The sequence below is a fragment of the Saccostrea echinata genome, unplaced genomic scaffold (genome assembly GCF_033153115.1).
Source record: "Saccostrea echinata isolate AGI-Se365-2 ecotype Australia unplaced genomic scaffold, CSIRO_AGI_Sech_v1 ptg000047l, whole genome shotgun sequence".
NCBI lineage: Eukaryota > Metazoa > Mollusca > Bivalvia > Ostreida > Ostreidae > Saccostrea > Saccostrea echinata.
Window position 1 is genome coordinate 14,647,751 of NW_026889796.1, and position 15,858 is coordinate 14,663,608.

Here is a 15,858-nt window from a genome sequence, read left to right on the forward strand (position 1 = left end):
ATTGTAGATTTTTTTAATTACATTTTCAACAGTGAAATACTGTGATTTATTTATTGAATAAAAGTGATATTCTGTCACAGTGTGAATGGATACCAAAGTGATATTCTTTCACACTGTGAAAAGATATCAAAGTAAGTAAAATATAATTTCTGGCCTGTCATAAGATATAGTAACTAAAGCATCTTGATAGAGACTAAAACTGACAATTTCATTGTTCTGCGTGGGTCATGAGGAAGGGTGTGCAGATTTTAAGGGCGATGTCACATTTTCTACAGATCCCGAGGTCCATTTTTCTGTGTAGAACAATGACTGGGGTCATTTTTCGAGCCCCCCCCTTGTCATTACTGATTCGCTTTACACTGGTAAAAAAAAAAAAAAAATCAGTTTCAAAATTTTAGGAGTCTTTGACTACCACATCTAAATTAAAATGTAAATATAAGAACAAGAGGTAATACATAAAAAATATTAATTAAAAAGCCAAAATCAGTTTTTCTATAATTTTCAATACACATTATGTACATGGAGTTACTCCCCTTTGAAGAGTTCGCGTGACTTTCACAAGTCACATGATCATTACTATCAAAGATGGCGAGTACAGGAAAAATGGACATGAAATCGTTGAACGGGCCGCTGAGCGATATTGCGGCCAGAAATACCCACAAAATGGCAATAACGAGGAACTATATTTCACAGCCAAGAATAAGTAAGTGGACTTTTTCTCAAGTTGAGAAAGATTAAACCAATATTACTTTCTTTGCTCTCAGTTTGTCCCAAACAACACCGGTACGCAGTCGACGTGTTAAGAGATACCTAGGTTGTGTCGCCCAGGGTATCGTTATATAAGCTATTTGCCCTTCATAGATAAATTGACTGTGGTGTGGGGTATGAAGTACATTTTCAATCATTTGTGTTCTTTGGTAATGGCACCTAGGTTCCTGCATTTCACATGCAACAATTTCTTATTGAAACAGCGAATGAACATTATAAAATTGCTGACTACTTTATGTCAGAAGAATAGATTGTCATTTGGCTGTGTACATATTAAAACCATAAAAGTGTAAGAATGTACACAAGTCCTTTCATTTCACAAAAATAAAAAAAGGGAAAAAAGAAGCCAGTATCACAATTAAGTGTCACTTGTAAAAATTACATTTTGCACATACATGATGTAGAAATCTTGTCAAAGTTCTTTAAGGTCAAAGACTTTACACATAATGAATGTCTAGAGCACATCCGAGATGGTGAAAAATTAAACATCCAATCTTGGTGCCAATGCAGATGACTGTCTTACTCTCAGCAAAAATATGCAAGTAGTAATAAGACGTACATTAAAATGGATATAAAGGAAATCTCAAAATAAAAAAAAAGAACTTGAAGGGAATGGTTAATTTGGTCAGTCTAGTTCATACTCTTTTATAATGTTGGAAGGTGGGGAGATTGGAAGTGCTGTCCAGACTAGGACTTGAATCTGGGACATTCCACTTAACCATGCGAGTGTTCTAATTAGCTGAGTTTCTTGGACAACATGCCCAACCCTCTTTTCTCCTGAACTTCACATGTGAATGATCTAGCAAATACTGTCATCACTCTTCTCAGTTCTGTGCTGTACAATGTATACAGTACAGTTCAATGTTTAACTTAGGATGCATCCTTAATACTCTTTAGACTACCCTCAAGACTTAATGAGATAAGGAGAGCTTGGGCATTTTTTGTATTTTAAAATGCAGTGTATATTGATTAATTGAAGCACTTGAATACTTATGCTTTTTATGTCTTTTATGACCTACTGGTACCTACCTTCTTTGTTTCAATATGACAAACAGGACATTATGTACATAATATTGATTTGATGAATTCCAGACCATGCAACTTTTGCAATTACATAAGGATCTGAACAATAAAACATGTACATGCATTTCAAACAAGATTATGTAAAGTGTATGTTGAATGAACATAGAGAGAAAAATCTATGAAAAGTGTACATATAATAATTAACCACAACACAGTATATTGCAACCACAACACAGTATATTGCAGTCGTGCAAATTCATGTAAAGTGATATGTTCTGATGCGTTGTGAAGGACAGCTTTTGTTTAAAAAGAAAAGTGGGATGATATTTGAATTTAATAAGAGTAGGGGGTGTTTTGATTAATATATTGAATGACAATTTCAAGCATATTGTAATTTGTTCATTTTTTTTTTAAAACACTTGCATGTACTTATCCAAGTGAGATGTAATCCATGCAACATATCATTCATATTGTTGACTATGGTTGGTTCAGTACTCTAAGTACCACAGTTTTATTAAGTATCAGTCATGCCCTGTGCCATTTTCTATCATATCCTAGGGGTACACTGTATTTAGTGAGTCCATTTGCTCTTTTATGCATGACTGATGACCTTGACCAGTAAATACAATATTGATGTCCTTTTCTGGCTGTAGAGAAAAAAAAATCTGTATTAGTTTCAGGGTTCATAGATTTTTCTGTGCATGAAGCTCTTTGAGTTAGTTGTTGGCTGCAGGTCTTGAGAAAATGGACATTGTACATACTTAAGGATTTTTACCTAAGTGTAATTTCAATGAATTAAAGTAAATATTTGTTTTTAACAAGATTATCCTTACATGAATAGGAATGTCCTGATGAAAAATCCCTTTAATTTAGTATGTTTTTTTCCCCATAAGCCTGCTTGAATTTCTGTCGACGAAGTAGAAAGCTTTGTAATAGTACTGAATAAAATTAATCAATTTAAAGTAATTCAAGGTTACAAAAAAGAAAAAGAAAGTATACTGGATCCATTTTGTATTGCATCATTCACTTACACACTGGTAGATCTATAGAAACTTAGATCATTGTCTCATCTTCCCACAAATGTTTAATGTCATATACATCTTCAGAGGTCTGATGGCTTCACTCTTCTAACGGAAACAGATGATATTGATCTGTTCCCTTCCTATTGCATTTACTGCCTCCCATTGTCTACCTAAATCCACTTCATTGATTCCAGTATAGATTTAAGAGGACCAGGGTGGCTCTCGATCATTCCGCTTTATTTCTTCATTCTGTCCTAAAAGTCCGATTCCTATTGATTTCTCTTCAGGCATCTGGAGCTTTCTGTTTTTCTGGCCATGAGATGTAAATAAAAAGTTCGGCTCTGATTATGCAATGAATAGAAGCTTTCACTGGTTTGTGCAGATTATGTTTGTTTTTGAATATGAGGTGCGTATTGATGGTTCTTTGTGTTCTAATGTTAAAAATATCAAAGAAGACACTGATGTTAAAATAAGTCACATTTGTGTTGCATCTTTTGGACCCTGAGTTTTCTTCAGTTAAATGCTGAAAATATTACCTCCCCCCCCCCCCCCCCCCCCCCCCAAAAAAAAAAAAAAAAGTAACAACAAAAATAACAAACAAGAAACAAAGAGCAAAATGAAAACAAACATAAGTGTTCTTAGTATTTATTGAAGTAAGTCACAACACAATGTCACATGCCATGATTTACTGTAATTTTCTTCCTGTACATGTATACATGTAGTGTTTTATATTTTTCAGCATATAAAACAGTATCAGGTGTAAATGGACCTCTTGTCATCTTGGATGATGTTAAGGTATATATCATCTTAATTATCCTTAATCAAATAAATCTTACCCACAATATTGTCTTTAAGGTCAAATTTGTAAAGAATTAAAATTTCAAATTTTGTTGCTTCCTTCTGACTCCATTGATTAATTAAATTAAAAACAGTTGACTGTTATAACGAATGCCTCTGACACTGTGTTTTTGTGCCTTTTTTCAGTTTCCCAAATATGCAGAGATTGTCCACCTGACGTTAGCTGATGGCAGCAGCAGAAGTGGACAGGTGTTAGAAGTCAGTGGCTCAAAGGCCGTTGTACAGGTATCAGAATTATTGCTGCTATTGATCAATGTTATGTACACATAAGAGTATGCAAGTATCAGCTGTTAGGGGGTAAATCATAATTAGGTCAATGTAATGTACAGGTATCATAAGCACACTGTATTGTATTATATACCAGATAAACAGTTTAATTGAAGGATACTACACAGCACAGTAAGATATGTGTGATAAACAAATTCTACAGTATTGAATTTTATAGATAAAAACCAAATCCAAAGACTTAACAATGGCAAATTCAGATTCAGAGAAGAGGGAAGGGGGGGGGGGGGGGGTCCTGATCACCTTTTTCCCTTTTTTTGTCTACACAAAAAAAAACCCATATGATTAGAGATAAAGAAAAGTTTATAAAAATATAACTGAATAAGAAGTCTTAAAATTGTTTCCAGATCTCCCTAAGATGTTATGTACACAAGCAAAGAGGTGTAAATGGGATGGAGAGGGTTGTGAAAACTACCTATAAATGATTATGTGGTAGAACCTCCCTCCTTTGCATGTAGTTGGCTGCCCTTTAACAGATCCCTGGATCTGCCTATGCTCTAAAACACAGTTCCACTCACACGAATACATAGTTCTAACATTGTATCAAGACAGAGATATGACATATGTCTCATTTAATACACTATACTTGCCTTCCATTACATGGATCTTTGCTTAAGTGACATAAGCTTAAACATACAGTATTTAGGTTGCATCAGTTATTTGTTTTTTGGATGCATGAGATATATTTGTTAGAAATTTAAAAGAATATATTTTAATTACTGATGATGCAGAATTTCAACATGAATTACTTTCACAAAATTACATTTTGTTTTTGAAGGTATTATTATATGTTAGTTATTTATGATGAATGTGAAATGCTGGCAGTATCTGACTACAGATTTGTATTTCCAACTCTTATTAGTGAAATATCATTTATTGGTAAAATGTATGTATTATTGCTAGCCAAAGGATGGTGGTCCAAATTATACCTGAAGTATTTATGTCTTTCTTGCTTCGGAATCCATAAAATTACACTATACAGGTAGTGGTCAGTGATTAGACCATAGATCAGAGACCGGCAATACATGTATATATATATATGTATCTATATAGTGACATTCTACAGCATGATTATAGTAAATAATCCTGTCACTTTTGTGTATAAATAGGGAAAAAACTGGGAGATGGGGGCTTGGGGGTAAACAAACATGTTTTAATTATACCATGTACAATATATGTAAAATAATGGTAATTGAAAAGAACAATCATGAATTAAGATGAGTACTGAATATTTACAGTGTAGTACTATTGATAGTGGAAAAAATTGGAGGAAACTGACTTAGATAAAGTGTGTATAAGTGTACACATCACTTTAATAGCCACACAGTATCAGAGCCCATAGTGTCAATGTTCATAGTATTGTAGTTTGACTTGAGTTGTATTTAGCATTATTAACTCCCCTTCATCTACCAGTGATGCCCCAGCTAATCACATTAAATTTGCTACAGAATAATGAAATACAGGGTTTTATTACAATATAAATGTGTTATGGTATGTATTCCTGGAAAGTACCAAAGTGAACACCAGTTTCAAGTCAGTTACTGGTAAATGTCAGCTTGTAATTTTGGGCAATTTTAACTCATCTGTCTTGATGTTAAACTGAACTATGATGCAGTAGCACTACCATGCAGTATCTAAAAAAGATATAATCTTCAACTGACCTGATATATTTTTTTTTCTAATTTTTTTTATCTGCAATGCTAAGATATATATACCTATCATATGCATTGTTATTGATATGATCCTCACACTCCAGTAAGGATGATTTTTTCCCATTGAAAATTTGACCATTTGACCTACTTTTAAGACATATCTCCATAATAAGCCTGATAAAATGTGATAATTAAAACTATTAAATATAGCCATACATCTTAAAAATACAAGTTAATCAACCATTGTCAGTTGTTTACAAAGAGAAAAAATAATCTTTATAGTGATATATTTAAAAATCCTAGGCAATTATAAAATTATGAAATTCATTTAAATGTTTTGCATCTGTCAAGACAGAGAGTGTGTGATTGCACCCCCCCCCCCATTAGATAGTGGTACATATACTACAATACTTAGGAGTATTCAACACCTTGGGAGGGGTTTTGGCTTGGTGACTTTTGCTGACACTGAGATCTGATATACTGCTCTACTTTTGGTACTTTAGAAGATGATATTATCAGGCCTAGTTTTTAGATTTGTTCAGAAATATGCTGTGTACATAGAAACTCTGGATTTTAGTGGAGTTAATGTCACTTGTTTACCTATGCCTTGAGACAGTGATTAAGAACAGGTGAATTTGGTCATAGGCAAACTGTTAACCAAAAAATGATTTGGGCCATACCCCAGCCTAAATCAAGTTCTTGATATATGCAGTAGGTAGCTGCAATATTGATTAGAATTTTTTGCTACTAGTATTACATAAAACTGCATATTAAAGATCAAATTGCATCCACACTAATTTTTAGAAAACGACAGCTTGATAATTTAATAATACAGTTACAAGCATATAGGATTCCAAGAAGTTAGAATTTTCATTCACCATTGTTTTATTGCATTAGATAGTAAGTGTAATGAAACACTTTATGACATGGAAATTGGCAATTATTTTGTAGTGTATCACAAGGAAGATGTGTGTGATTTACAAAGTAGGAGAATAGAAAATGAAAATAATAAACTAAATAAAATATGTTTACAATTTGGAGTTAAGTCTTAGTTTTTGTCATGGTCATAGGGCCAGATTGATCAATTTTTGTTACATTCTTCCATTTTATACTGTGCTCTCTGGAGACAATGCAGAGTCCCCCCCCCCCCCCCCTACTCTCCCATGTATACCTATAGACTTTTATTGCTTCAGATGTAGGATTTATATGTCTTCATATGTTGTAAAGTCAAACAGAGGCAATGGTTTTCAGGTTGACAAATAAATGGTAATGTGTTTTGTGAAGTATTATTGTTTGAATTATTGGTATTTTAAGGGAGTGAAGATTTTATTGTCAGTTAAAAGTTTAAAGGTTTCATAGGCTGAGAAATCGATAGGTTTTTAAAGAGAGATTTGTTAAGGTTTTATTTTGTGGATTTCAGTGGATTTAAAAAAATGATGATGACTTTTAGAACATTTATTCCGTCATTTGTCAGAAATATTTTATACAGTAAAACTCAGTTATAACGAAGTCATTAGGACCTGTGAAATTACTTCGCTATATCCGTAATTCGTTACATCCATAAGAAATTCATTAAATTTATATAGCTGGGGATCGAAGAAAAATTCGCTATAACCGTGAATTCGCTCTATCCGTGTTCGTACTAGACGAGTTTTACTGTAGTTACTATTTGAAACAAGGCAGATAATCTAATAAGTTACCTCCTGCCTTGCAAATGTGATCAGAAGAAATTTGTGAACAAAAAAGCACATAAAATCTTAAGCTTAATTGACAGTATGGTAACCTTTGCTAAAAGGTTTAATTTTACCTAGCATTAGTTTTCAAATTCAACAATTGGAAGTAATTTCTCCATGCATTTAGATTCATCTTCAAAATCTGATGAAATGGTTTAGGGCATCTATGTCTGGTTCATTTAAATATTACTGACCTCACCTGTAATCAAATTTTATTTGCAAGAACTTTATTTACATGTACTTGTAGTTATATGGGATTCAGTTGAAGGGAAAAAAATAGTTTTCATCAAAAGAGGCGGAGGGATTACTCTTATGTATTAGGCCCTAATGCTTTTTGAAGAAATGTCTTTTTAAAAAATGCAGTGTTTTTGTATCATGAAAGTAAAGTTCACTCTAAATATTAGGAACTTGTAGTATAGCATGTTTGTAATTAATTATTTTGTATTGCTGTAGGTATTTGAGGGTACCTCAGGAATTGATGCCAAACACACACTCTGTGAGTTCACAGGAGACATTCTGAGAATGCCTGTGTCAGAAGACATGTTGGGTAAGCTGGCAAAATTGTTTCTTGTACAACATGGAAGTTAAGATTTTAATAAAAAAAATGAAAATTTTCTTTTAAAAAAAAGAAAAAGAAAATTCTGATCTACATGAAATTCCCCACATCACAAGATTCATGTGTTCCATTGACTGTTTGATTACATTTTATGCTATTTTTAAATACATGTATGGGATATATTAAAAAAAATCTAACATTATTAAATGCAAATATATTGTGAAATACATATTGTTGTATTTCAGTGCACATTTTTTATTTAGTTTGTTGAATTTCAGGTCGAGTGTTCAATGGTTCAGGAAAGCCTATAGACAGGGGACCACCTGTGTTAGCTGAAGACTACTTAGATATCCAAGGTCAGGGTTACTGTAAAAAAAAACACAGACCTATTAGCTCTTAATGAAGTTGTAGAATAATGATGCATGAATGATTCCCATTGTGCTATGTTGTGTTTACATTGTACATGTAAATCTAAATGTAGTCTAAATGAGAATTTTGTTAAAGTTCTTGTGAGCACATTCCAGTACATGTATTTGGGTCTTCATATTTCAATGGAGTCTTGACTTTTGGTCTTCAAGGCCAGAGGTGTGACTAGGTGACAGAATATTGATTTGAAGAGGAATTTTGCTGCATTGATATGAATTGTTATCTTGTCAGTATTTGTGACCAACTACCCCACAGGGCAATCCATGAATGCATATACCAGTACATGTTTTACAAATGACAGAATATTGTTTATAAGAGACTTGACAGTTAAATGTTCTTTTTTTCACTACACAGGTCAGCCTATTAACCCCTGGTCTAGAATTTACCCTGAGGAGATGATTCAGACAGGTATCTCAGCCATAGACACCATGAACAGTATTGCCAGAGGACAGAAAATCCCCATCTTCTCTGCAGCTGGTCTGCCCCACAATGAAGTAAAGAACTTTTATAAGTACATGTGTAGTAAGGGTGGACCCCAGTTTTTTTTTCGGGGGGGGGGGGGGGGGGGGGTTAGGAGGAGGGGGCATAGGATTAGGCATATTTCAAGAATTTGTCTTTGAAGAGAGACAATGAAAATAAAATGTGCTGAAAAAGTTTATGGATCATTTCATGTATCCTTTTTAAAATTTAAATCTATGTACCAGTAGAGTCACATTTATACAAAATTAATAACAAAACAGAAATATATTTTTGATGGCTAAATTGATTTATGTATTATAACCCCTACCCACAGATTGCTGCTCAGATTTGTCGACAAGGAGGTCTTGTCAAGCTCCCCGGGAAGAGTGTGCTGGATGACCACGAGGATAACTTTGCTATTGTCTTTGCTGCTATGGGTGTAAGTATTCAGATACTCACCACACAGTTACATGCACATGATATCCTATATATCAGATGAAGCAAACAGAGGAAATTCTAATAAAATCTTTTGAAATAGAGATTTCTATGTCAAGGGAGATAAGCCAAAGTAGTTCTATTCATTGTTAGAATTTCCTTTGAATAATTATCATTTATTTGATAAGTGTACTTACTGGATTTGATATTCATATTTCAGGTCAACATGGAAGCTGCTAGGTTCTTTAAACAAGACTTTGAAGAGAATGGTTCTATGGAGAATGTATGCTTGTTCTTAAACTTAGCTAATGATCCAACGTGAGTTTCAAGCTTTACTGAAAGTAATGGCTAAATTACAAACATAAATGTGATATAACTTGTGTTTGATATTTCTCAAAGTCTAAACTTTGAAGTGTTTTCCTATATTTTTTAGAATTGAGCGTATCATCACACCTAGGATAGCTTTAACTACAGCTGAGTTTTTGGCTTATCAGTGTGAGAAACACGTGCTGGTCATCTTAACAGACATGAGCTCATACGCAGATGCATTGAGAGAAGTTAGTATTATAATTATTCATTAATTTAGAAAAAAAAAATTCTAAACATACTTATGAAACAAAAAATCTGATCACTTCAAAATATTATAATTAGATTGCATGAGTTACTGTAAAATATTCCAAACAAATTTCTTTATTATGACATTTAGGTTTCTTTTTCATGAGAGAATCAACCATTGAAGATTAAGTACATATGCATGTACAGTTACATAAAGTAGTTTACATATTTATAATTTTTCAGGTTTCAGCAGCCAGAGAGGAAGTCCCAGGTCGACGTGGTTTCCCTGGTTACATGTACACAGATTTAGCCACAATTTACGAGAGAGCTGGGCGAGTAGAGGGTCGTAACGGATCTATCACACAGATTCCTATCTTAACTATGCCTAATGATGGTAAATATTGTACATGTATTTACTCACTTTTCTAGAAAAAAATCATTTTAAAATTGAAAAAAAATTCTCTTTTCTAGTTTGCATTGTGAAAAATGAAGGTTATATGTGATTTTCCACAGGTCTTAATACTTGTGTGGGGGGTGGGGGTGGGGGAGTGGGTGTGGAACAAGTTTATGTCATAAAAATTGATAAATTTAGAACTTCAAAGTAAACAGTGAAGGTTTCATTGTCTTTTCATAGTTCTATAGATTTACCTTCATCAAAATTAATAGCCAACATTTCAAATGTCAAAAGAAAGTTAGCATTATACTTTACAGTGGTACATTATCTTTTCAAAATCACTCATGTGTTCTTAGAAAAAGTGTTGGAAATATGAACAACTTATGCACCTCTTTCATTGAAATCCATGAATTGTTATGAATATGTTTTATAAATGATCTGATACCTTTTTAGATATTACCCATCCCATTCCTGATTTAACGGGTTACATCACAGAGGGGCAGATTTATGTAGACAGACAGCTTCATAACAGACAGGTAAGGTCAACTTCAGTACAAATAGCATGGAGGAATTATATTTGAATTCATAAGTTGTCAAGTTATATAGGTGTATGTTAACAGTTAAATTCTAAACAGACATACTGTAAAGGTGGAATGGTTAGCTCTATAGAAATGTTGAAGAAAATGATGAATGTCTAATAATTGTCAGTGTATCCCTCATTCAAGTTCTCATCTTTGTCATAGAGAAAAAAAAAATTAAAGCTGAAACTATGCTACATGTATGTCAAGTTTCTATTTGCAAAATTTTTGAAATAAGGAAATTGTTCAACTTTAAACCAGTCAGTATGACCATGTTTACTGTAACTCTTTTGAACTCTTACTTCTTTTCGTGTTTTTATACAATCATGTACATACACTTTAATATTATTGTTTGTACGAATTAATTAAAATTTTTGACAGATCTACCCACCAATCAATGTGCTACCTTCCTTGTCTCGATTGATGAAATCTGCCATTGGAGAAGGCATGACAAGGGAAGACCACTCTGATGTGTCTAACCAACTGGTGAGTTACAGATTTGTTCAATCATGACAATGCTATAAGGGCTCTACTCCTCAGATTTTGAGCATGTCTCATTAAGGTGTTACATATTTCTAATTCATTTATGCTTTTGAGATAATATGATCACGAAAATTTCAAGTTTCAATTCAAAATCAGGTATGTGAATAATGTTCTATAGCAACGTTATAGCCATTAAGTTCCCGAGTTAATAGTTTTTATTAAAGCTTTATTAAGTATATTTCATTACTAACCTATCATTAAATTATAAGAGAATTAGCAACCAAGTGCTTTGGTTTGTTTTTGGTGAAAGAAATGAACTATTTGAGGATTTCTTTTTTTTCTTACTAGTTATTTTGGGTATTCAATAATCTTATCTTCCAATGAGTACCCCCAATTAATCAATTAATTCTAACTGAATATATGGAGTTAAAATTATAACAAAGTCATTCTGTTAGCTATGCAGTCAAATTTGAAATTTTCACTTGAAATTTCAACATTTATTTTTTGTTTTATGTTGCCCTTGATACATTTTTTTTTAGCTCACCTGAGCCAAAGGCTCAAGTGAGCTTTTCTGATCAAAATTTGTCTGTTGTCTGTCGTCGTTGTTGTTGTTGTCGTCGTTGTCGTAAACTTTTCACATTTTCATCTTCTTCTCAAGAACCACTGGGCCAATTTCAACCAAACTTGCCACAAAGTATCCTTGGGTGAAGGGGATTCAAGTTTGTTCAAATGAAGGGCCACACGCTCTTTCAAGGGGAGATAATTAAGAATTAGTGAAAAAATAAATGCATCATTTAAAAATCTTCTTCTCAAGAACCATAGGGTCAGGAAAGATGAAACTCATGTGGAAGCATCTTCAGGTAGTGTACATTCAAGTTTGTTCAAATCGTGACCCCCGGGGGTAGGGTGGGGCCACAATGGAGGATCAAAGTTTTACATAGAAATATATAAGAAAAATCTTTAAAAATCTCCTTCTCAAGAACAGCAAAGTCATGATGAGTCATATTTATATGGAAGCATCCTCAGGTAGTGTAGATTCAAATTTTTTTCAAACCATGACCCTTGGGGGTAGGGCCTGGCCACAATGGAGGATCAAAGTTTTACATAGAAATATACAGGAAAAATCTTTAAAAATCTTCTTCTCAAGAACAGCAAAGCCAAGATGAGTCATATTTATATGGAAGCATCCTCAGGTAGTATAGATTCTATTTTGTTCAAATCATGACCCCTGGGGGTAGGGCGTGGCCACAATGGACGATCAAAATTTTACATAGAAATGTATGGGAAAAATCTTTAAAAATCTTCTTCTCGAGAACAGCAAAACCATGATGAGTCATATTTATATGGAAGCATCCTCAGGTAGTATAGATTCTATTTTGTTCAAATCATGACCCCTGTGGGTAGGATGGGGCCACAATGGAGGATCAAAGTTTTACATAGAAATATATAGGAAAAATCTTCTTCTCAGGAACAGCAAAGCCCAGATTGTTCATATTTATTTGGAAGCATCCTCAGGTAGGGTAGATTCAAATTTATTCAGATCATGACCCCCCGGGGGTAGGATGGGGCCACAATGGAGGATCAAAGTTTTGCATAAAAATGTATAGGAAAAATTTTAAAAATCTTCTTCTCAGGAACAGCAAAGCCCTGATTGATCATATTTATGTGGAAGCATCCTCAGGTAGTGTAGATTCTATTTTGTTCAAATCATGACCCCTGTGGGTAGGATGGGGCCACAATGGAGGATCAAAGTCTTAAATAGAAATATATAGGAAAATATCTTCTTCTAAAGAACTGCAAACCATGATTAGTCATTTTGATATGGAAGCATCCTCAGGTAGTGTAGATAAAATTTTGTTCAAATGATGACCCCCAGGGGTTGGGTGGGGCCCATTGGGGGATCGAAAGTTTTATATAAGAACATATAGAAAAAATATTTCTTCTCAAGAACAGGAAAGCTATGTTTAGTCATATTAATATGGAAGCATCCTCAGGTAGTGTAGATTCAAGTTCAAATGATGACCCCTGGGATAGGGAGGAACCACAATGGGGGATCAAATTTTTACAAAGGAATATATGGGAAAATTGGGTAATCTTTTCAATACTGAACTGATTTGTGCTTTTGCCTAGCCAATATGCTCAGGTGAGCGATGTGGCCCATGGGCCTCTTGTTTTTAAAAACTTGTCATTCAATGAAAATGTGAATTATTCTTTACATTTCCAGTATGCCTGTTATGCCATTGGTAAAGACGTCCAAGCTATGAAGGCCGTGGTCGGAGAAGAGGCCTTGACCCCAGATGACCTCTTGTATCTAGAATTCCTGACCAAGTTTGAGAAGAACTTCATTTCCCAAGGTCAGTCCAAAATATTATTTTGAAGTTGATTAAATTCCGGCTGAAGTTTCTGGGATTCTTTTAATATGTGAAGACAACATACCACATATCAATGTCTGCTCTTTATTTATTGTAATTCCCCTTTTTTTGTTAATTGAATGAGGCAGAGCCAAGGAAGTTATGTAATCTTTTTATAATCATAAAAGCTCCATTTTCTCTGTCTCTGGGGTGTATTAATTGTAATTAATGAAATAGCTATGTTGTGTAATCAAAATAATGTCCTTGAGGCATTTTTGTTTCAATAAAGTGAAGAGGTTTTGGTGCTTGTAAACATTTACTACTTTATCTTTTTTTTAGGTCACTACGAAAATAGAACAATCTTTGAATCTCTAGACATTGGTTGGCAGTTACTCCGAATCTTCCCCAAACAAATGTTGAAGCGAATTCCCCAGTCCACACTAGAGAAGTACTACCCCCGTGACGCACACAAGAAAAACACCGGGGCGGGCCCCAGCAAAGCTCCTGAACACAGCACACAGTTATAGGACTGTCATAGCAGTGAACTTGGATCATTCCAATCATATTGATCAAATCATGTATCCAGTGGCAATATCATGACGATTGACTTCTGGTAGACAACTAGTGCTCATATCCCAATGTAATAAAAAAAATTGTCAGGGTATCCCGTTTCTCCTTCAAATTATATTCATCATCAGGTAATCGTGCTATATTCTTACAAGTGTTAAGCTCTTGAGTCTCCCGTTTTCAGAGAAATTACCTTACTTTAGTGCTGCCAAGTGCTACTTTAAATATCAAATTATTAAATGCCATGGTACAGAGCTGATGAATTTGTAACATGTACATTGTGTCGGAATGCCATTGTATCATCTGAGAGTCTGGTGCAAGTCTAGTCTTTTTGAAGGCATTAGTTGATGCCCTTCAAGAGTATTTATACATGGCTGTAGAATTAACCTAGAAATCACTGGGTTGTAGAGCGTACACAATGAGTGGTCTCTATATATCTATAACTTGTATTACTAATTTCTTGTGATATTTTAATATTACTGTTAAGTGTGTTTGAAAGTATGAGAAAGCATAGTTTGCTTTTGTTCAAACTTGATTTAACATTCTATTTGTATTTACATGTAAACCTAGACAGTTGTATTTTTTATGACAAGGCATTACAGTTAGATTATCTGCATATAAACTTTTTAAGTGATGTATGTGTATTTATTTTAACAGGGTTCTTATTTTCGATTGACTTATTAGTCCATGACATCAAATGGCTGAAATTAGAATGTGTTAAAATAATACACATACAATATCCAGAAAGACACACCTAGACCAATACTAAATTCCCATCACATTAAAGTACTCAGAATAGCTTTGTGATAGAAATCTTCCATGTTAGTCGGATGTAAATATTAACTTAGATTATTGAGCAGGCTGATGTAGAAGCGACGAAGCAGATTAATTAATGAGTGTTAAGCGCTAATTGTCTCGTCTCTGTAAATTTTGTGATATAAGATTATCTTAGATAATATATTTGATTCTTTTGTGAATGAAAAAAATAATGAAATAAAAGTAATACTCAAATTTATGCTTTTATTTTATTCTACAATCAATATGAAGTTAAATTTTTATTGCAAGACAGAACTGTGATCTAATGCAAAAATTTCATCCATTTCAAGCATAAATAATTATTAATCAAAGTTTAGTCTGAACTTTAATTTCACAAAGCAGTTCATGATCCTGGTCAGAGTCAATATCATGAATTGGTACATTACGATATTTTGGCGAAATGGACCGTACATGCACGATTCTACTACTTTTGTATATTTCCTGTAAAACTGGAGCACGCATTGCAAGCCGAATTTTGAGCTCTGTGCCTAAAACATTTGGGTCCTGGGATTTTAAACACTCCTTTCGATCTCGGCAAGGCAGGACTGCTAGTCTTTTTTGCAAGTCTTTTATTTCATTACTTTTCGCCGAACTCGATCTACCACGCATACTATTAAAAATTAGATTTAAAAAAAAATCCTGAACCTGATTATTGAAACATTTTTATTATTGAAATATGGATGACTAATAACCTATCTTGCACATCATACAAATAAAAAACCCCCAAAACCCTCATTTGCACAAGGAGTTAAAACGTGACAGAGGAGAGACCTAGAGAGAGAGAGAGCTTTTGCTCTTACTGATACCACTCACTGCCACTGTGTGCTTAGCGAATAACTTAACAAGCTGTGTATTATAACAATAAGATAATGTTAAAAATAATCAGAGAAGCTTACC

The 15,858-nt window shown here is 33.7% G+C and overlaps 1 protein-coding gene across 1 annotated transcript; it reads left to right on the forward strand.

Annotated features, from left to right (window-relative positions):
* Nucleotides 1-570: 570 nt before the first annotated feature.
* On the forward strand, nucleotides 571-15,156 carry LOC133203078 (V-type proton ATPase subunit B). The gene is made up of 14 exons (XM_061338944.1): nucleotides 571-703; nucleotides 3,553-3,608; nucleotides 3,798-3,896; nucleotides 7,795-7,888; nucleotides 8,176-8,253; nucleotides 8,678-8,817; nucleotides 9,117-9,221; nucleotides 9,438-9,535; nucleotides 9,651-9,774; nucleotides 10,016-10,166; nucleotides 10,620-10,702; nucleotides 11,126-11,230; nucleotides 13,452-13,581; nucleotides 13,918-15,156. The coding sequence occupies exons 1-14, from the start codon at nucleotides 586-588 to the stop codon at nucleotides 14,103-14,105; spliced, it is 1,569 nt and encodes a 522-aa protein (XP_061194928.1). The 5' UTR covers nucleotides 571-585; the 3' UTR covers nucleotides 14,106-15,156.
* Nucleotides 15,157-15,858: the final 702 nt, after the last annotated feature.